Source organism: Sander vitreus, chromosome 21 (assembly GCF_031162955.1).
Source record: "Sander vitreus isolate 19-12246 chromosome 21, sanVit1, whole genome shotgun sequence".
Classification (NCBI taxonomy): domain Eukaryota; kingdom Metazoa; phylum Chordata; class Actinopteri; order Perciformes; family Percidae; genus Sander; species Sander vitreus.
In genome coordinates this window covers 4644131-4667006 of record NC_135875.1, presented here as the reverse complement: position 1 = coordinate 4667006, position 22876 = coordinate 4644131, and the positions used below count along the sequence as shown (strand labels likewise).

The following is a 22876-nucleotide window of genomic DNA, read 5'->3' as shown; positions in this document are numbered from 1 at the left end:
CAAACGAAACCAAACAGTCGGAAGCTGTGCGGAGATCACCTCTAAATAATTTACAACCAGACCCTCGCTTTAAATCCATTAGAGGATAGTTAGAATACTCTTGCGTAGTCTATCACTATGTTATGACTTCAGCATACAGCTTGACAAAACAAGAGTAATCTGTGTCATTGAGATTATGAGATACTACAACCAAGACTTGCTTCCAACCTAGACGTAGTTTGCTTTAAGGTCTTCCGTGAAGCAGTAATCTGATCCATACAGTGAAAAGTAATACGCCAGGCAGAGCTGAGGCTGTTTGAGGCGGATCTGCAGCACAGAGCCAGGTCCCCTTTGTTTCCCCAAGTACACTGCCTTTGTCATCCTTACGTGAAAAATTGACATAGCTGTTTTGACATTTTCCCCTATCAACCAGCACACACAGACAGAGAAGGCTGGCATCTCATTAATCTGGCACTGCCAAGAGAACCTCAATTAAAAATCCATCTTCTGTGAAGAGCATATTTCACCTGTGCCATATCTGCTCTTACAAACAAAAGGCTTCATTTCCTTTAACACAAACTGTTACCGTTTGTTTATCTATCTGCCCCTAAAACCTTGACTTCTGTTACTATAAAAGTGAGTTCATCACTGTTTCGGCACTAAAACTAGAAAACATCACAAGTAATTAAAATTCAGTGGCTGCAGCTGTTGATTAAAGATGCAAGAAATCATGAGGTTGAATACATAATTTCTCAATCTCTAGAGCATAATAAACAACAAAAAGGCTGAATCTACTGTAAATTCCTCCTTCCTCCCCTCTTCAGATAATTTAGCCTAAACACAGAACATGATGATTCAATTTCAAACCGACCAATAGAAACTGTCTGGGAACAAGTCCCTGTACGCAGCAGAGTAAGAGTGCCCAAATTACAAGCCATTGATTTCCAGTAGGGTGGCTTCTCACTGGTAGATACTCTGCATGTAACTACAAGATGGCCATAAAACACGAGGAAATAGATTGAGAGAAAAAGAGCTGAGATGCAGGATGGCTTCACCTGCAGTTTATGTCAAACAGAAAGGAAGGGCTTCGCATGGCTGCCTACTCAATTAACCCCTGTGAGAGAGGCTCCATAATGAACAGCACCATTACGCAGCGGCCCGAATAGCACTTCACCCTAGTGGCCTGGGAATAGACAATGCCACTGTGGGTGCTTCACTGCTGCATCGAGACACAGGCGCACACTAACAGAGGAATTTAGACGTTGGGGATATCAGCATGTTCAGAAAGTAAACGAGGGCAAAGTGATTACTGGTATTGATGTTGTTTAACCCTTAAATAATTACATATTCTACACATCTGCATCACATTTTACTAATTTTAAACTACTGTAATTATGTCTATGAGTCAAGGGTGTAATCAGAAATGGTTTCCATTAGAGACTAATGGAAGAACAGTAATCTCCCATTTCAACTGAATGGGAGAAAGTGTGTCCAGGAAGCACAGAATTCTGAGAGAAGTTTAAATAGATTATTGTTTTGCTCATGGTAATGCTGACCTTGCTAACGATGTAGATGAGATCTCCTCTCTGGAAGGCCAGCTCGTCCGACTCGTCGGCCTGGCAATCCCATAAACCCTGGTAGTAGTTAGCGTAATCTGATGACGAAGCTGAGAAGAAATGCAGAGCACAAATTTAAATAAAAGAGCAAGAAAATTTTCTTTTCCCCACTGTGAACTATTAAGTTGGACATTTTCTCATTATTAGTAGAAGCCTGTAATGAGGTTCTAACCTGGTTTGTTCTTCTCACTGCTCTCATCTGTCGGATCTGGAAAATCCTCTTCTAAACAAACAAAACACAGCAAAATGATATTTGTGACAAAATATTTATCGTTTATGAGCAGGAAGCATTTTTTAACTAGATATCAGGAGCTAAACATTTTAACTTTATTATCTAACAGGGAAAAAAACAGCAAATTAATGATAAGAAACATTACCTGCTGCTCAAGGAAAACTATTTGTTTTTGTCTCACACATTTAGGGCAAATGTGCAGTTAAAAAAAGCATCATGATAAAACAAAAAAATAAAAATAAAATGCATTACAGCCAATGCCTGATGCACCTCCACAAGACATGATATGTCTCTTTTTCTTTAACCAGACTGAACTCCTCATTGAGGATCAATTTGTTCACATTTATCAGCGACCCAGGCAGGAAAAGTTAAAGAAAAAGAGGCTGTCTTTAAGGCAAGCGGAGGCGGACATGTCATTGACTACGGGGCGTGGCACCCGGTGGTCTGAGAGGTGACACAGTGATATGCCTGCCCTCTGTCTCCCACATCCATCCTTAACAGTAGCAGGCTGACAGCCACGCCACAACCCAGCAACACTATCCACCTTCTAGCACAACCTGCGCCTCTGCTTCCAGGAAGACCAGGAAGGACGACACACACACACACACACACATTTGTGATTATAGGTACAGTGTAGATGCAGAACATTTCTCATGTGTATATGTTAGGGTGATCTTTTCTCCGGCTTTTCTTTCTCAAACACACACTTGCAGGTTGTTACACAGTTCGTGAATAAAACAAAATCTTCTTAAATATGCAAAAGATATTATAAATCTCAGTTTTATGGCTTATACTTAATGAAATATGAAAATGCCGTGCATTGTTACGACAACAACAAAAAAAAGGGAGAAAAAACGTGATTTTAATTCTGTTTCCAAAGGGTCCAAACATTTGTTCAAAACTCTTCAACTGCTGTTCAGAAGAGCATCCCTCAGTCGAGAGGCCACCGCTATGGGCCGACGGTTTCTATATCAAAGTGATTTAATTTTCCAGTCAATAAAATCAGTCATCAGCACCAGAGCCAATACTACCATCGCTCTGCATTCTGCCTGCAACTGAGCCATGTTCGGAGTTTTGCTCCAACAAAACTGAGGGAGCTCATCACAGGGAAAATGATGCCTCACTCCTACTCGACATTTCTTGGCTAGTTTGGCTGCTGCACATGCAAGATGTATCTGACCAGGGTGCAATTTAGCAAATTCTTAATATTTTCCAGATATTTAAAGTTAATAACTCTTGAAAAGTAATCTTAAACATTCACGTGAGCAGTGAATGAAGTAAAGTCAAATAAATTAACAAAATATAGTCATTGCAAAGACTAATGTACTATCCAGGAATATTTCTATTTGTTAAGAAAGGAAGATTCCTCAAATATAAACACAAGCTTGTCTTTTGCAATCCTGGTCCATGGAATTAACTATAAATCTAATAATTTAACAGTATCTAATCACTGTGTAGAAGCTGTAAGTGAGCAAAGAGAGGTGCAGAATGATTGATAAGTGAATGGGTGAGAAAGTGAACGAAAGAGGCCGTCATTCGATATGCCATCTGTGGTCAGAGTCTGTACCTCTTCCCAGATGGCTTTGAACGCCGGCGTGACAGTCTGAAGACTGATTTCCCTCTCACCAGTGATTTTGGCAAAGGTAATGTACTCACTGAGTGAAACAGAATCTTGATGTATCTTATTTAATAGAAAGAGTGATGGACGATGGCCCTGAGAAGATCAGATCACCCCTTTTGTCCTTCTCGGGATCTTGTAGCCACCCTGACACATGGGACTGTCTCCCCCCTCAGTGGGAACTCACACACACTGTCTCGCAACATTCTCAATCAAACTCTCTAATTTCTATTAAACATGTGACATTAAGAGCCCCAGAACTATTTTAAGCCCTGAGAGATGCAGTTTTTACTTCCTTTCAACTAAATTGCTGTTGCTAGGCAATTTTAGCCAAAACTCTGCTTAGTGGATTGAATTGTAGGCCATTTGTTGCCTGGCAACATTAGCTAATTGGACGTTCTATGACAGAGCATTTGAAACTACTCGGCTCTCGCTGATTTCAACAACATAACTGTTTCTCAACAGATGGCTCTCAGTGAAATAAGGAGGGAGACCAGAGGAAGCCGATTTCCAGTCAGTGTGAGGAGAGTCCTCCCTTCCTGCCCCGTGAGCCTCTGCAGCAGCCACCTCAGTCCTGACACGCTTATTAGTGTTGCTTGATTTAAAATGAGCGATCAGTCTGGGTGCTGTGGTGGTAGGGAAGTACCTGGCAACACAAATTTCACAGCCAGGGGAGATCATCACAGATATTTCTTGCTGCAAAAATCCCTCAGGGCTCGAGTGTGTGTGAGGCAGCGTGACTGTGTCTATTTGTCTGACTGAGTATCACGAGAGTTTGCGTGTTCAGCCTTCCTCTGTGTGTGTGTGTGTGTGTGTGTGTGTGTGTGTGTGTGTGTGTGTGTGTGTGCGCGCGCGTGTGTTTATGACTCTCTGCATGCGAGCTAACCACATCCGCATACCTGGCAGCACCTCATAGATATCCTCGTCCTCGTCGTCGACCTCCCCCGTCTCATGCCCTGCACCCAGTTTGCCACTCTGAAAGGCCTGGGCGGCACTGGGCCGAGGAAGGGGAGGGCCGGTCAACCCCTCAATGTCATCATAGGTCTCCTCTTCTTCCTCCTCCTCATCATCACAAGGGATGAAGGTGGAGCGGAGATCTATGAGGGACGGAGAGAGACAACGTGATGGGCGGCGTTAGCGTCTAGATAGAGCACAGCGTGGCACAAAAGACACACACATGCATTAAAGGGTAAAGTAAGAGAAATGTTAGGCTAGGACACGTGCCATATAGTAGCAGTGGCAAGCACTGGAGGCTTGAATTCTGCCTGCAATGAAATATTATCTTCATTATTCATTAATGTGTTTATAATTTTTTTGATTAAAAAATTAATTGTGGAGCCTGAAACAATGAAAAACGGCCATTACTATAACAAATCGTGACATTTAAGAAGTCAGAGCACGCAAATGTTTGGCATTTTTGCTTGATAAATAATTTAAATGCTTCCACATTTTTCCTTCTGTTTATCTTTCAAATCTGAATTTTGGGTTGTCCATTGATTAAGACGCATAACATACAATCAGTATCAAATAAAAGCAAAATGCCAAAAATAATATTTCCATCAAGTTCTTGGAAGAGGGTCCACAAAAAGGAAAGTACATGTCAGCCTTGCTCTCAGGTTAATTCAGGAGGTGAAGAGGGTTAATAATAATTATCTACATGTTATGAATCTGACTGCATTTTGTAGTAAAACTCATCTGGAAGGAAGTAAGACAAACTGCAGAGTGTCTGTTACTTCCCGCAAATCAGTGGCCCAGCCTGAGCCCATTTTAGAGTAGACTAGGCAGGACCGCTCGCTCAGATGGAAGAGCCGACTCATTGCAGGCGACTGGCCACTGCAACACAGGGTATCAGGTCCTCTGCCGTACACCAGCAGCCAAGCAGAAATCAATGTCACCGGAGGATAACCAGAACATCTACCAATCAATTTCCTGTAAGTTGGAATTCGGTAGGAGGGTTAGGGGGGGGGAGGGGGGGGTTGGAGGAGAACTAGAGCTACATGATGGTGCACATGACATGGTGGCTGACATGTCGAATGAGGAGATTCAGGACTCGGCTGTGCAGTTAGTGATGGATCGGGTGGTTTTCATCTGAGTCAGAGATGATAAAGGGCTCTCTTTCATTTCTGACCTTTCTGCCCCTCGAAAACAAAAGCAAACTTTAGTGGAAAATTGAGGAAAAAAAGAAGGTTTATACTGCTTTAACTGTATTTTCCAATTGACCTATGTGGCTTTTAAAAAGTCAACTCAAGTCAATTTTATTTATATAACCCAATATTAATTTGTCTATGAGGGCTTGACAATCTGAACATATGAAATCCTCTATCCTTAAACGCTTGATTCAAATAAGGACACAGAAAAAAGAAACATTTAAGCAGAAGCAACAAAGCAGAGAACGCCCTTCCGAAAAACAGCACATAAAATATGTACCGGCAGAAATTACAAAGAGATGCTGACTTACCTTTAAGTACAAAATTGATTTGGTCCACCCATTCTCTGGCCTCTTGAGGACTGCTGGCAGTGAACTAATGGGAAACAGGGGCAATAATCCCGCAATTATCATCACATCTAAGGGTGCATTTATACTGAAATAAAAGTCCTGATATTTAATCTTAACTTTAATACACCAGCTATCTTCCAAGCTGCCTAGTAAGGAAGAAAGAGCAAATAGAAATGTTCCCTTTTAAAATAGCTATGAAATGATCAGATCGAAAATATTCAATTAAGACATAAATTCTTAGTGACTGGGAGAACAGCGTTATACTCAGGCAGTAGGACTGCTAATATGCCAGATATGTGTGGACAAAATGTTTTCCAAATGGATTTAAATAAAAGCCAGACCGATACTGAATTTTTTTAAGCCAATAACAAATATTTGCGAGTTAGATAACCAATATTCATTTATTTAAACATAATCACATCAAAAGCTCCATCTATTATTTTAATTTTTTTGATAATTTTCTCAATTATTTTACGTCCTCAAATGTTTTGTTTCGTTCAATCAAACGTCCAAATTCCAAAAATAATTTGTTTACTATCATAGAGGATGTACAAAACCAGAAAGTATTTACATTTGAAAGGTCTGAACCTGTGAATTTTTGGCACTTTTGTATGAATAATCACACTAGAGACTAATCGATTAAACCACTAATCACATAACTAAATAATAAATAATAAAGTATTTTGACCAAGAAATGTACTTTAAAGTAGAAAACTAAACTTTTCAGTGCTCTCTAGTGGACCAACTATGTAATGGAGTTTCAAATTACGTAAAAAAAACTTTAGCATTTATGTACTGCAATTTCTTGTTACTTATTGGACGACATATACACAGATATGAAAATATCTGTTACAGTTTAAGCTCAAATCGGCTGATGTATCGGTGGGATGTAATTTAGATTTTAGATATTTCTGCTAAAGAAAAACGGCAAATTTTTACGTACATTACTTCCAGTCTTCACAAAATAATAATATCAATATTCCTAAATAATAATATTACTCAAACTCCCTGACACATACTTTTAGTTAGTAATCTGTAAAGGCTTGTTGTGGTAATACTGACCTGAAAAGCCCGCCGGCCAGGGCAAAAGAGCTCGAAAGAGGCGTTCTTTTTGGAGTCTTTTCTAAGGTTGGTCACCAGCTGCACACTGTAGTCGATGATATAAAAGGAACCCTTCTGCTGCTTATCTGTAGGGAGGAGTACATGTGGTAGGATGTTATCTGATTCAATTTATGAGCCTATGATGTTTCTGTACGTTGGCATTTCAAACAAACCTTTTTCACTCCCAAAGTAGTAGAATATTGAATTGTTCAGAACACACCATCTCTTTTGCCACTCTGAGCCAAAGAAGCTGTGATCTAGAGAAAGAAGTGCCCGATGATCAAATGGAAAATATTCACATGAACAACATTTCTTCAAATATATGTTTTGCTCAGGTTTTTTTTCCTATAGTCGTTAAAATTGTCCGTATGTCAACACCACCCATCTAGCACTCCAAGTAACTAAAACAAATGGTCAGCATTACTTTATAAAACTACTTGACCCAGGGCTGGTATCTATATGCTGCTATACCTCTCCGTTTCTTCTCCAAGAAGCCTTGCTTCAAGATGTTGCCGAGGTCCTGGGCTGCCACAGAGGGGATGTCACCAAAGTCTGTGAACAGAAGCAGTTAATTTGTAAAATGTATTAAAAAAAAAAAAGGTAAGGAAACTTTTATAGACAAAAGAAGCCAAAGGTGGCTTCTTCAGATGTCTTGTTTTGTCCAGCCAATAGTCCAAAATCTAAAGATATTCAATTTATAATGATATAAACGAGAGATAAGCAGCAAATCATCACATTTGTGAAGCTATAACCAGAGAAAGTTTGGCATTTTTCTTGATAAATGAGTTAAAATCTATTAATTTGTTATTGAAATAGTTTCTGTCAATCAACTAATCAATTCACCAACTGATTATTTCAGCACAAACTCCTAATAAGCTGCACTTAAAATATTCCTCATTATACGCACACACAAACACACACCATGAATATAAAGTCTCCAACCCTGTGGATCAAATACATCCCTGAAAGCTGGGATCAATACATGTACAGTGCTGCTGAGCACTGCAGTCCATTCATCTGCCAACATTGCACTTTTAATGGGAGCAACCTTCCTGTGGAAATCCAAACAACTCTCTTCAATTTGCAAAGTCAAATTTTAAACATGATAGGACGATAGCGTGACTTAAGAGGCTTTAGTTAATTAGTGCAGTTGTTCGGCAAGTACTGCACAATGCAGTTCACATAGTATTTAGCCTACTGTGCCATTTGAGCTGGAGAGAAGTAGTTTTAAAGAGGAACTCTTAGTAGTAGAGACGCTAGCTAAGCCGAACGGTGACTCTCTCAAAAGGTGCATTAATTAGTTCTAGTGATGGTCAAAGGTTCACCAGACTACCTGTTTTTCCAGCAGCGACACAAATAGTCTGACAGTAGCTGCTCATGGCTGGTTAGCTCTTACAACCAGCTCTATGTCGCTGTCCATGCAACACTGAGCAGTGGTCAGTCTCATGTTACCTGACCCTCCGTGTCACACTATGTAGCCACGAGGCCACGCGTCCTACAGTTGTTGCTTCCTTAGGCCTTTGTTGCATTTCTTTTAAATATGCTGGAAGATAAGGCTTTAACAGAATTTGAGGGTGTAGTTAAAATGACTTTGTTTGGTGTTTTCACCTTTATGGGACAGTTCAAATCTAACTGGAAACATCGTACAGTAGTTATATAGTATTCAACCTAACCACTTCACCACCAGGATGCCTATAGCGAAGCGACTTTAACCAGTTGTTTCATGTTTTGAAGTTCTAAGAAGAAATATGCCTATTTGACCTATGTTCTACCCTTTAGCCATTAGAAGGGAATTTGTAAAGCTGACCCCATGTTGGCCTCAAGGGCCATCTTCCGCCCTGTGTTTCAACAGGGGTACCTGGCTTTTCCATGTGTCAAAAACAAAGCTCAGCTTCCTCCGAATTCATTAGTCAACAGGCATTAGCCTTACAGGGGGAAAAAGCAAAGGGAGAGCAGGAACCGGCTTTTTAGTTTGAAACAGGAACAATTTCACAAGTCAGTGTGACACCCTATTCAGACCGCTGATGACAAGGGGAATGCCTGGAGTCCATCCCACTAAGAAAGGACCTGTTAAACTGCTGGGAAAAACCAAACATGTCATCCCACATTTGGGTCCTCTGGTTTAAACAAAGAGCATCCCCCAACATTAGACAAACAGGAACCTCTTTTTCATTCATAAAAATCACAACATGAAAAACTCCAACTACGTGATGCTCTCTCTCTGAAAGTTTTCATTTTGAGTCTATTCTCAGTGAGCTTTGTTTGAATAACTTTGATCTAGAGAGCAAAAATAAAGCTGATATTGGATTTTTTTTTTTGCTTGGCTAACACTCCAGAGATTTAAGTTCACAACAATCCAGCCTGTGATCCCATAACCCTGCACCACTTCAGCTCGTGGGCCTGACAGATGAGCGGGTCATTCCAGAGCAGAGCCCCAGACACCTCACAGCACTAACACGCTCACATATCATCAGCCTGCCTTTGTGGATGGACTGACCGGTGACACTATAAATACAGAGGTGCTAAGGACTGTTTTGTCAAAGAGAACCTGATTCAGTACATCATAACAAACAGCGGTCATTATGCTCCCCCACCTCATCTATCCGCTGGCAGTCCTTCCATTTTTTTTCCTGGGCCTGCTTCCCTGTTGCGGCCCACTTCTAATCCCCTCATCTATCTGCTTCCCTCGCTCTTCATTTATCTCAAAAGGTCGAGCCAGGCTAATAGATGAGGAGGTACAAAATCAACACAGGATCACTCTGATCTGCTTGAGTCAATAAACATTACACATTCATGCGTGTTTAACACTTTAACGCCGGGTAACCAGACCTCACTTGACTGTCCTGCTTTTTATTCATTTCAAACACAGGTACAACTTTAGTGAAAATGGAAACAAGTACACAATAGTTCTGGATTATTCCACAGGGTAGCAGCACAACCTAAAAGCATCATGCTGCTTAATGCTGCTTGCTCAAGTCCCTGATCCCACCCTAAACAAAAGCAGACTCTGATTGGTCCTGAGTTAACAATGCCTCCTTTAATGAAAATTAGCCACTAACACCTCTTTGGGACCCGTGCAATTTTAAGTGGATATTCAGAGGTAATGTTATTTGAAAATGAGTAATTAAGGGCGTTAAAAAACCCCAACAACCATCATGGTGTTTGAGTTTTGAGTTTGACTACAGGCACGGAGAGACACATTAATGCATCTAATTAAGGCCTCATCAAAATCACAGACAGACGGCACTCTTTCATAAAAATCATAAATTGCGTTATCAATTATTCAAGGCAATGCCATGACTTCATTTTCATCCCTTTTGTGTTTTAATTAGCACCATCCACAGCTTTGGTATTGACATTAATTTGATGGCAATTTATTGATATTTCAGCATATCCTATTTAGCTGAGTGCAATTACCAACAAAGAGAAGTAGACAGATGTGATGTTAGAGTTGCATCGCATGCTTTGTAAATCAAGGTGAGGAGTTGCTACAGGCTACGCTAACTGAATCTAACTGCTCTCAGTGGTCTTCAGCAAGAAAAGATGGGAGTCACCTCATTTCCAAATGGAAGGAAATAATCAATAGAAATTGACCAGAGATATGTGTTTAATTGATCCTGACAAAGGGATATTTTCCGCAAGCTGACCTGGGTGCTGATTAGTGCTCCGTTCTGTTGCCTTCCTTAACTTGTTTTAAACTCGGGGGGGGGGGGGAAGAAGATACACAACAATGCATCTGAGCTGCCAGCGGTTTGCCACAGCCGCAATCTCTCATTTGGTTATTCACACTCTCTCAGCATGGTGTTATGAGCCCAGCAGTTGATCCCGCAAGAAAAGGCTGATTTATGTTAGCATGACCAGAGGGAGTTAATGTATTCTCTCATTAAAATCCACTTTACTTAGGCTGAAAGTCAATCAAAGGCTGGATAGAGAGTGAATCAAAATGAAGGGAAATGGTTGGGTGGGAGGACTAATATGTTACATTAGATCTAACGGTGGTCATAATGCAACAAAGATGTTATGAAAACACAAAAATGCACTGGAAATGTTGATGGTGCCACAGAAGATGAAAGTGCTGAAGGAACGCTTTAGTATCTTTTCTATGAGACAGTAGGAAGGCAGAGAGGAGCGACAGGCAGGGTTCAGTCTCAGCAGGGGAACTTATACTTCCAGAGGGTTTGAACCACTATTGTATCCACAGCTATAGAAACATTACAATAAGTTAGCCAGATACATGGAGAAAGATTGAGAGATGAGGGAGAAAAAAAGCCCTTTATCAGGATAAAAAATTGGCTTGTAACGAAAGCTTTTTTCCTTATTTTTTCTTTTGCTATTCTGTGCCGTTTTTTTCACATTTGGAAATTTTGTTACCTAAAGGCATGCAGATGTATACTGTATATAATGTAATATACTGTATAGGTGTTACGAAAGATGTCTGCTGTATTTATGAGGTTTGACATATAAGCAGTGTATTGTAATGTGTGTAAAATGTTTGGAAAGACGTGGGGAAAAATGAACTGATAATATTTTTATCTAGCTCTGAACATCAATATCTATCTAGCCTGTGATGTCTAAAATTGGTTGTCTTTTGTGCTTCATTCTTTATATTATGTGTGTCATGACTTCTTGATATTTTACTTGAAGCCCTGCAAGTTTTTGCAGCCATTTGTGCTTTATGGGTTATACTATACATTTGTAATGTTTAGTCTCATCTGTTGTTGTGAAGTTATGATTGTCATGAGCGCTGTATGTGTGTATGTTCTATAACAGCTTTATTGGGTTTCTAATCATTTATATTAAATTCTAATGTATGTGCTTTGATGGTCTATTGTCTGCTGTAGGGCTGCAACTAAAATTATCGATTAATCTGTCAATTATTCCCTTGATTTATTGTTTGGTCTTTAAAATGTCATAAATTAGTGAAAAATGCCCATTACTAGCTCCTGAAGCCCACGTTGACATATTCAAACTGCTCGTTCTGCCCAACCAACAGTTCAAAACCTAAAGATATTACATTTTATTATAATTCTATTTTAATAAATCAAGAAAACCAGCAAACACATACATTTAAGAAGCTAAAACCAGTGTATTTGTGGTATGTTTGCATTAAAAATGACTTTAAATGATCATCAAAAGTGTTGCTGATCAATTTTCTCCATCGACTAATCAATAAATTGACTAATTGTTTCAGCTGTACTCTGCTCTTTGTTGTGCTTGTTTGTTTCTTTTCATTCGTAACAACTGAGGATGGAAATTATTCTTTTGAATAAAACTAGCAAATTGACATCACATTCTTGTAATTTAATGTGAAAGAAAGAAAGAAAGAAAAAAAGAAAGAAAAGTACATCAGTTAACACTGGCCACTCTATGGGATTAATACATCTTCTGTATTTAGGAGTGTGAAGAAGAGGTGACCCCCCCCCACAGCAAAGGTAGGAATCAAAATCAGCGAGTTATCATATGTTTTCTTTCTCCAGTGCTTAGTCCCCGAGCACGGGGGCTCTCACAGAGAGGTATTGCATTGAATGCAGCATCAGGGGGCAGGACCTGACCCCCACGTGAACTCTGCTGATGAGGTGAAACAGAAGGCAGAGAGAGGCTCCCCGGCCCTGAGGGGGCTGCGGGGAGGAATGCTGCTGACTCTACAGACGAAGCGAGAGAGACCGCAATCCTCTTTGATACTGTCCTTGATTAGGAAAAAAGATTCACTCAGTGCACCTTCACCCACCCGGCGCTCAATCTGCACGCAGGCCAAAGCTAAATTGATACATTTTTCCTCATTAAAGTAGGAGGCCTTTGCTGCGCGTCCCTCCAGCGAGGCGGCCGTCAGAAGGGAGGAGAGAGACTGAGAGGCACTGAGGTTAAGGGCAGAATGTCTTCCCTGCCCTGCTCTCCTCCCCGTGATTTGATTAGGACTTCAGTCATCGATACATAAAGCGTGTTTAGAACCTCCTAATGCATGTGTTTGAACCAAAGAAAACATGCAGTGCATTATATCAGGCTGCATGATGCCTGTATCGTCGTCTAATAATGTTTAATGGGACAGGGAATTTATGCAGGAGTGATTAAGGATTTCTTTTTTCTTTGGATCAGGGATGTCAATCAGGTTAAACAACAAATGTCTGGATTGAGATAAAAGCTTTACGACTGAGCGAAGAATAAAAACTTTAATACACACACAAATGATCAGGTAAATATTTTATATCGCAGATTTGGATTCTGGAAATTCAGCTGCATTGCAGCTTAAATGCAGTGCAGAGATATTTGGTGTTTATTTTATTGTCCAATTTAGTCTGTTATGCTTGATGCAATTTGAAAGAACAAAATATGTATTTCTGTGCCTCTTCACAGGATTAGATGTCAAGTCATTCTGGGCTCCGTTTGGCTCTATTCCTATATTTAACAACATCACAGGCCGGCCACTGTAAAGACACTAAGAGGCTAAATTTACTATGTGACATCGGCTTCCCCCTGGGCAGCCATAAGCAGCGTATACAGCGACCCTGAATTTCCCTTTTCTAGATTTACTACCACTATTCAAATGCTTAACTGCAGATACAATGATCCTCTAATCGCTGGGGATGGTTTTCAGCTGCTCGACTGACAGACAAAAAAGAAAAGAAACAGTAGTAAGAATATAAATACCAACAATGGAAGATTTCGGGCCCAGAGGAGAGCCTGCATATCTGTGATAGAAACGGGATATAACACAATCACGACAGAGCCGAGAGGGAAAAACGCTCAGAGAAAATCGACACACTCGCTCTCTGAATGTACAGTTATTGCAACTTTAAAATGCTTCTGTTCTTTCCATTAAAATGCTTTAAATATCATTTTAGCAATAAAGTTAAGTAAGTATGTTTGTGAGGACTGTGTTATTGCCCTGTGCTTTCTGAGCAATATCTCATGCCTATTACCTTTTTATTATATAATTGGTTTTATTTTATAGTCACTGCTGTTACATATTATGCCAATAAACAATTATATGATGCTATCGTTCTTCTAATTCTTTTCATAAATCACCGGAAAGTCCAATGGGCAACAGGTGTAAAAAATAAAATGATTGTCAAGGAAAATAAGGCCAAATGCTAATATATAAAATATAATAAGAGTTAGGGTTAAATCTGAAGACGGTGGTTTCGCTCAAAATAAGAATATTTATTTGAATTATTTTCAGTGTATCAAATTTATTTTTTTTACTCTTTTTTTACTTATTTGGATTCACACAAACAACTATAAATAAAATAAAAGCAACAATTCCTATTAATAAATCATATAAAGATGCTTCTTTATTTGGGCTTTTTTCCCATTGAATGCTAGAATATATTTTACTTTTCTTTTAATTTACATTCTGTGTTTTAAATTGTATTCATACTGTGATATATTGAATACATTTTTAGCAGGTTTTTATTCAGTCTCTCATAAACAAATATGAGTAATGGCTGATTTATTACTCAATTTGGCCTTTTTGGAACACATTAGAATATGTTATAATTCTTTCTTTTTCTTTTGTTTGCAACAGGAAATGTGGAGGATTTTGAAATCATTGCAACAAATTAATTAATAAAAGTGTTGTGCCAGTATATAACTTACTTAAAATGTCTATTATTTTATTTAACCGGTTGACATTTACAGGCAAGTAAAAAGGATTTCTTCCCATATTCATAATTATTTTTAATTTACAAAGTATATATATATATATATATATATATATGTATGTAAAAGAAAATATGAAAAAAAATGTAACCAGTAGTTGTTGCAGTGCTTCACTCAGAGGAAAATGGTAAATCAACCTCTCTGACAGGGACTGTAGCAGAAGTCATTTAGGACGGATTTTGTGGGAAAATACAAATGAAGTCATAGACAAATACGCAATATAAACAATAAAATTATCTCAATATTTAAGATTTTTTTGCACTCTTTTTTACCACAAGTAATCAAAATTACAATCACTGACCATATTTATTTAGGCAAAGGCACTCTAACTGTAATCAGTGCTGCTTTGCTATCTAAATCTTGAAGTTAATTATGTAATTGCATAATTGTTTTGTTTAAATACAACTAATTACAGTTTTTATACTGCTAAAGAGGAACAAGTTCCTTTACTATTAAATGTTTTCCCAACTGACAGGTTTCTGATTCAATTTCTTTGAGATAAGCTAACTTACAGCATAGGCCACAATCAATAGCAATAATCTCCATTGTAGATAAGGAATCTTCAGCATAATAATTGTAGCCCACAGCAGCCCTGTCCCACTTGGCACACACACACAGTGCTGACTTCTTCCAGCCGAGCGGAGATCCCGGTGTAAAGAGGGATGCATCCTCAACATCCTCGAATAACTCCACAAGGGCATGTTAATGACCTTAAAGTGCTACATTACAGCAACAATTAAACAGAGGGATCCCAGAGGCATTGGGAGCCGTCGTGTCACTGTCTGTGTACAAGCCAACACATCTCTCCCATCTCCATTTATTTCCCTAAGAAATCAGCGGGGCCACCTGGGCTTGGCATTGAAACTTCATTCATCTCCAGAAATAGATTCCAGTGGAGGGCAAAATCAAATTCTCATTTGCAAGGCAAAGGGAGAAAGAGAGGGAGTGAATGCAGGAGGTACCTGGGAACGCTAACCTCTGGGTGAACCCAACGCATCTGATAGTTTTGCTATTTGTCTGTGACATTGACAGCTCTGGGGGAGATTAGGAGCCACCCTGCCCCAGCTTCCCACTTTGCATTCTGCCTATGTGCCTCTTTACAGATGGACTGCTGCACATTTACCTTCGCCTGTTTTCCCATGGTTTCAACACGGCGCTACACCAGAGGCAACAGAGGGATGTAATTATATGCAATGCAACAATAAAACAAAGCAAATGAGGGGAGAGCTGCATCAGAGGGCTTACAAACCGAGAGGATGCAAAAACTACACGGTGTGGCTTTTGGTGGGGATGAAGCCGGAGACGAGAGTGATGGATGCCCTTCGGTTAAATACGTCCAAATCCCCCCTTCAAGCCGCTCTCTTCTTGCCAGGCAGTGTGAGTGAGTGTGTGAGAGAGAGTGTACAAGATTAATAGTGTAAACAGCGAGGGAGAGAGGGAGAGAAAGGCAGCAGGGAAAGAGAGAGAAAGAAAAGACTATCAGCATCTGCAGCAGCACAGTAGCCCTAGGGGAATAGTGTGAACTTTTGAACCCGGGTGGCAAGCAGTCGCAGCGATGCACAGAGCCTGCTCTTGCCTCGTAATATATATGTGTGTGTGTGTGTGTGTGTGTGTGTGTGTGTGTTTCTAGAAAAGCACACAGGGTGCAACTGAGAGAGGAAAGGAGAGAGAAGGAGAATGACGAAGACTGGAGGTCATTAACATATCCCTCGCTTCCTTGCAAACGAGCTGCCGCTATCCAAATGTCACGAAATCCACACACTGAATGAATGCTGTGAAAAATGAATCTCCAGGCAGATATTCTGACGGATAGTTACAGTAGATGGCTATCAGAGAAAATCCAAAGAAACTTTACGACTGATGGGCGTTCTGTGACAGGAAGGCCAATCATTCACACAATTCTGGACTGAGTGCAGACAGGTCACAGGTTGGTCAAGCAAGGGGCCAAAGGTCAAGAGTTCAGTACGTGGGCAGACAGCATGACCACAGGCCAACAAACCTGCGAGGAGGTCATCTATGCAGACCCAAAATACTGTCCAGGTGCTGCATGCAAATTAGATAAGAAAGTTTATTCAGCTATGTTTTAACATTTTTGTCCTTTTAATAACCGTTTTTTCTTTGTGAAGCACACCGAAACTTACTCTCTCATGACTTCATTTGCCTTCAAACACAGACAAGAGGCCAGTTGGCACTTTAAACATTGCTGATTAACCCTCTAATGGAGCATCAATCCGTCAGCTGGCAACGTTTTTTCCTATTTCACCAGCCAAGAGACCCGGGCATGCACTCTCAAAAGCACTTCACTTTATATAGCTTTTTTAAGCTTCAGCCAAAATTTAGATTTAATATTCTATTTACCAGCACTGTGTAATAATGTTGTTACTGTGCATTGGCTACTCATATTCAAATTCAAATGAGAATATGCAGCAGCGAGACATAAATTCAAATTGGTTATCCTACTGCATTCTATTGCAAGTAATTGGTTTAGGAAATTGGGTCGGCACAGTAATCACTGACAGGAGTCACATTCCTGCATTCTTTAAATAGGCCAACACAATAGAACAAACATGCCTTCAGTGCTAGTACTGTTTATTGATTAATGGCTAGAGAAATTAATCAGCAACTATTTTGATAATTGATTAAGTAATTTTTCAAGAGAAAAGCCCAAACATTCCCTAGTTCTCAGATGTAAGAATAATATGCTGCTTTTCTTGTCTATTATGACAGAAAACTGAAAATCTTTGGATGGAAAACAAGTAATTTCAAGAAATCACACATCTGTGACATTTTTCACTATTTTTTGACATTTTACAGACCAAAACATTGATTAATCGAGAAAATAATCAAAATAATTGTTAGATGCAGCCCTCCCTGCCTATTATTCAAATTAAATGATCTCCAAGACATTTATTATAAAGCTAAAGAATTGGATAACATAGATTATATAACGTATAATTCAATAACAAACTTTATTGCAGAAAAAAAACATCTAAGTTTTGTTAATAAATTCTATATCCACACCTGAGCAAATACAGACTATACTGTGCATTATAATAGAATCATTATTATCACAAAGAAGAGGAGAGAGACGTATCAAAAGCATTATCTTTTTCTGCACGCCTACTGAAACAAAGCTCATCCTGCAGTAATCTGTCATCGCTGCAGCTTCTCAGCAAACATCCCCGAGCACCCAGCGGTGCTCCCCCAATCAAAGAAAAACAAACAGGCCATTTCAACTTCATAAACTTGACCTGCAAACAGCATGACAGGGCTTAAAGCCCCACATCTCCGGCTGTCTCCTGGGGTGTATGTATGTGTGTGTGTAAATTGAGATTCTACATGCCAGAGGATGAAATCTTGTGCATATATTTGTTTATGCATGCCAAATGTATTGGAATGGCAGCGAGTGTGTAATGAAAAAAAAAATCCTGAACATGTGCGTGAGCCCCAAATAGCACAGAGAGAGAGAGTTGGAGGGTGGTAAAGGGGGCAGACTAGGCTGGGGTGAGGCTGCAGGCGCGGTCAGGTCACCGGTGCGGTCGGCGGGTGAAACTCAGTTCACATTACCATGCAGACACCCGGGCTAACAATGGAGGCTCCATCTGTTCCTGTCAGCCATTACAAATCTGGTGTCACCCAGTCCACTGAAGACAACAGGCCACCGCATCTAATCAAACGGCACAGGCTCCTCCTGCGTGTAAAAGCAGCCATCGACTTCACACTCACTCACTCTCTGGTTAGGGAACAGAGAGCAGCAAAGGCAGGCAGTCGATTACCATGGATAATACATTCTCCGAGTCACAAAGTCTCTATTGTGTACAGTAGCCTCAAATAAAATGATACAATTAAACTCTAGAGAAAAAAAAACTTGATTTTCTACCTTCTCCTTAAAGCCAAATGCTATTCTCTAAATCACAAAATTACCTTTCATTTCTGCAACAAAAGGTGCTGATTTCTGCATTAAAAGGAATAAAAGAAAATTCAAATCGTCACCATGGATGATTGTTCCTCCGAAAAATGCCACTGATTTCATTAAGTGGTCATGCCATTATTTTCCACAAACACTCCCTCCTCCATTGAAACAGACCGCCCAGCAGAAAAGTGTGAGCCATCTCTTTCAACTGGCAGTGAACAGAGAATGAACTATGAACTCCACATGCCCTTTTAGTGAGGACACAAGCCATTCACTACGCTAACATGGTTGCAGCAATAAAAAGACACAGAAGCTGTGAGGTGTGAATTTGTCCTGCAGAATCAAATAGTATCATTATTGATCCAACAATAAAATACGTGTTTTTTTAAGTGTATTTGTTTAGTGTCTAGGGACATTTGATATTCAAAGCAAAATGCAAATGAAAGAAAAAAGCAGATTCTGGTAGTGCTGCGTAATTGGCTATTTCTCACATTTAACACCAACAATGGCGTGACACAATGTTCAAGCTTTAGCAACATCGCTTCCACAGTAACAGACGGCGTAGTTTATAGTTGGGTGTGTTATCGTTATAGCCTTAAGGGAAATTTTTAAAGCACTTTGTTGTTTGATTTTGTTTGTTTCTCCAAGGAAATCTCGCCTGGTTTATTTTGAAACGAACAATTTAAAAAAATGAATTATCATTGTCTTGTGGTCTATCTACCCACCATCTGGCCTGATTTGTTTACTCTATTTTTTCAAAGTTGTAGAGAAACGCAGCAGTTAATCTTCTGTGGGCAGAGGAAAGAAGTGTTCATTAAGACATTTCCAAATAAGGAGATCGTTTTTGACTACATCCAGCTGGCATTAACTACCGGTATCACAAAACGACTGCAAACGGTGACAACATGTTCTTTTTTTATTATTGGGAAATTCCAAATGAATCCAGCTTTAACTCAAGAAAAGAGCTTAAAAAGAAAGCACAGGGTATAGATGAGCACATGAGGTAGCCGAGTCAATAATGCCCACCTGCGGCATGTCAAGTCAAGGGCTATTAGCTGGCGCATGGAGTCAGAAATACAAAAAGTCTGAACGGGAGGGAGAGCAAGTCCAAGAAGGGAAGATAGAGAGAAAGATTGATAAAGGGAGAGAGGGATGCAACACACATGGCCCCTCAGGTACAGTGTTGTATTTCAAACCCGGTTGTGAAAGAATAGAGGGACTCGGGGTCAATCAATCACTGCATTAGCCTGCAGCTACAAAGCCTTCTCTCTGTGTGGGCTGCCTCCATGCCTCCCACAGTCCACAAGCAGCTCAAGGGGACAGATCAAGAGCTGAGGATCCGCCACTGGAGGGAGCTCTAGGTCCCCAATCAGACCTTTGTGAACCACTAGCCCGCTTTTTCTTCAGCATCAGGACAGCCTACCTGCACGCTGGCCAGGAGGAGGAGTCACTGATGTCACTGGAGCCAGGCAGAGAGGTAGGAGGCCAGCGAGGGCGGATTTACAGATGTGGTCTGTTTTTTCAAATTAAGAGAGCCAGCAACATTATACAGCAGAAGGGTTCGACTATGCTTCCTGTGGCGAGGTGTAGGTGTGCCAGTGAGGATGGCGGGGGTAGTTTATTAAAACGGCATTTGTTTAGTTTTCTCAGAGGAATACTGCATTGTCTCCCGTGACACCGACTCCTCCTTTTTACCCTTTCCTTTGTTGGTGCAAAATTCCTCGTACACTGTAGCCTTTCAGCACAAACACACAGACAATATCGACATGCATGTTTCAAAATTAGGGTTAAGATTTCACTGCATTTTACTTGGTTGAAGTAGATGGTATGATCTATATTATCGTATATCGTATAACGTCTGCTGCTCAAATTAAAAAGAAATTGTCTTTTTCTTTTATTTGACTTGATTTCATAGACATTTAGAAATTTTTAGCTTAGACCTCTGCACAGCGCAAACAGCCTAAGATCACACACACGCTGCTGTAATTGCCATAAAGGTGTCGAAGTAGACATTTTTTTTTTTCACAAACACACACACACACACACACACACACACACACACACACACACACACACACACACACACTTGTTAACTCACACTCAGGGGCTCCATCATCCTGGTAGTCAGAGGCTACTGAGGCGTCGTCTGATGGGGCAGAGCGACCCAGACTGGAACTGCGGTTGTCATCAGAACCATCTTCGTCCCTAAAGTCCGCTGAGTGTGTGTGTATGTGTTCATGAAAATGTGTGAAATAGAGAGATATAAAGCAAATGTGAGTGAGTGGGTCATGTAAGAAAATACTTTAAGGACTTAACTTTCAGTAGTACATGATAAACCTGTGTAATCACACACGACATGCATGTAGAAATACACAAACAGCTGAAGCAACTCAGTGTAGATACAGTAGTACGTGATACTTTGATGGTAAATATTCAGGGTAATTTTGCTTACATGGCGGGAAGGGGAATTCTTGAGGATTTCTGTAAAATCAAAATAAGCATATATCAAAATCTTTTGCACTAAATTGCAAAGCTGTCTGTGCTTTCATTGTTCAGACAACTCATCTCCAGTATTGCTTCAAAAATTCAGCAATTGTTTCCTGCACAAAAGACCACAAAACCACAGGTTTTCTGAACCGGAGCATGTGCCTCTTATCGTGCAATGCAAGCAACACCAGTGGAGCAGTTTCCGGAGTAACCTATCACACTTCATACAACAGTTTCAGTTTTTTGGGGGTTCATCATGCTTTGAACTTATATCCCGTTAAGATTTAATTATCCTGATCAAAACAGAGATCTTTAAAAACTTTTAATAACAATAAATAAAAGAAAGCATGAAGTCTTTAAGGTGACACCATTAGACTAAACGAGTTCTTCTAATGTAATGCAAACTGTGTTTAAAGCAATTACAGCAACAATTAAGGTTCTTGTGTGGTATTAACAGCAAAAGTTAGATAATGGTGGCATGAAATTACACTGTTACAATTGACTAGTAAAGCTTGCTGAACACTGATGTAATGCTGCCTCTAAAGGTAGTATCCTACCTTACATGGACGACCCTGAAATTATTCAGTAAGACTTTCCGTGTCTCTTGAGCATTTTCACTAAGGTCCTCGTCTTGAAGGATCTCTGACACAAACAGCTCACAGTCTGAAGAGAACAGAAAACGGTAAGCATGGCAATTAATGGCGTGTTTTTCCAAGGACATAATTATGAAGGATTCAAACACTGAATAAAACATTATATGATCAGGTTTATGTTTGTGAGAGACAAAACCCTCATCATTTGCTCACATTTTATACAAAGACAAGTCCCATAATTAGGTGTTGTAAATGACAGATCTATCTGTCCTCCCCAAGCCTGATGCTCATTAAATATCATAACCTATGAACATAAAATTCAAGACAGAAATCTGAAAAGTTTGAGAACTGCTGTGTGCTCTTTTATCCCTTAAATTAAATACATCTTTATACTCATACAGCAGATGGACACAACAACATGAACACCTGTAGAATTTAATGTATTGCAACACAACAACCTTGCAGTTTTTGTCACAACTTGTTTTTATGTGCATATATTTGATCATTTAAAGCTGGGGTAGGCCGGTTCATTTGGAGTCATTGGGCTAAAAGTTCCATAGTAACTCTTCAGCATACAGTAATTCAAGTGGTCTGAGAGAAAACTAGACTTCTGCACCTCCTCATGGCTCTGTTTTCTAAGGCTTTAGAAAATCTAGCCCGTGACGGGAGTCTTTGGCCAATCACAGGTCCTTTCAGAGAGAGAGAAAGCGTTTCTATTGGCTGTTTTACAAATGAAGATTGGTGTGCACGTCTCTTCAGATGGTGAAAGCCTGGTTCAAAAACTGAAAATCCTGCAGGAAAAAAAATGCTATTCCAGCATTGGCAATAAAAAGAGAGTCTGAAAGAGTTTGACAATAAATGCAATAAAACACGTGTCAATATCTGGGAAGCATTTCAGAGATGGAGAGAAAATGTTGCTAATCGTTTAGCCTTTTGCTAACCGTAGCTAATTCAAGTTTTTATGTAAATAGAGCCTTGTACTTGTGCAGGTTACTTTATAAAGGGGGGGGGGGGTTAGGACAGAGAGGGCAGAGCTGCAGGAGGAGGGCTGTATTTTCAAAATAATTTTACCAGTACATTGCTTCTTAGGGGCCTAAAAACATAAAACTACTCTTTGTGTGGTTTGACCTGTTAAAATCACTTGCATCCAAAGAGAGAGGCAAGGCATGACATTATCAAATGTC

At 39.9% G+C, this 22876-nt stretch overlaps 1 protein-coding gene across 3 annotated transcripts in view; it reads right to left on the bottom strand.

Annotated features, from left to right (window-relative positions):
• skap1 (src kinase associated phosphoprotein 1) overlaps positions 1 to 22876 on the bottom strand; it is a 31256-nt gene that overhangs the window by 7548 nt on the left and 832 nt on the right. For all 3 annotated transcript variants that reach the window (XM_078280086.1, XM_078280087.1, XM_078280088.1), the window contains exons 2-11: positions 21657 to 21762; positions 21065 to 21093; positions 20711 to 20827; positions 7515 to 7595; positions 7217 to 7300; positions 7005 to 7129; positions 5904 to 5967; positions 4345 to 4542; positions 1768 to 1818; positions 1536 to 1645 (exon numbers count right to left, since the gene is read on the bottom strand). In XM_078280086.1, the coding sequence (XP_078136212.1) occupies positions 1536 to 1645; positions 1768 to 1818; positions 4345 to 4542; positions 5904 to 5967; positions 7005 to 7129; positions 7217 to 7300; positions 7515 to 7595; positions 20711 to 20827; positions 21065 to 21093; positions 21657 to 21762 (965 nt within the window). The remainder of the gene's footprint in view (positions 1 to 1535; positions 1646 to 1767; positions 1819 to 4344; positions 4543 to 5903; positions 5968 to 7004; positions 7130 to 7216; positions 7301 to 7514; positions 7596 to 20710; positions 20828 to 21064; positions 21094 to 21656; positions 21763 to 22876) is intronic.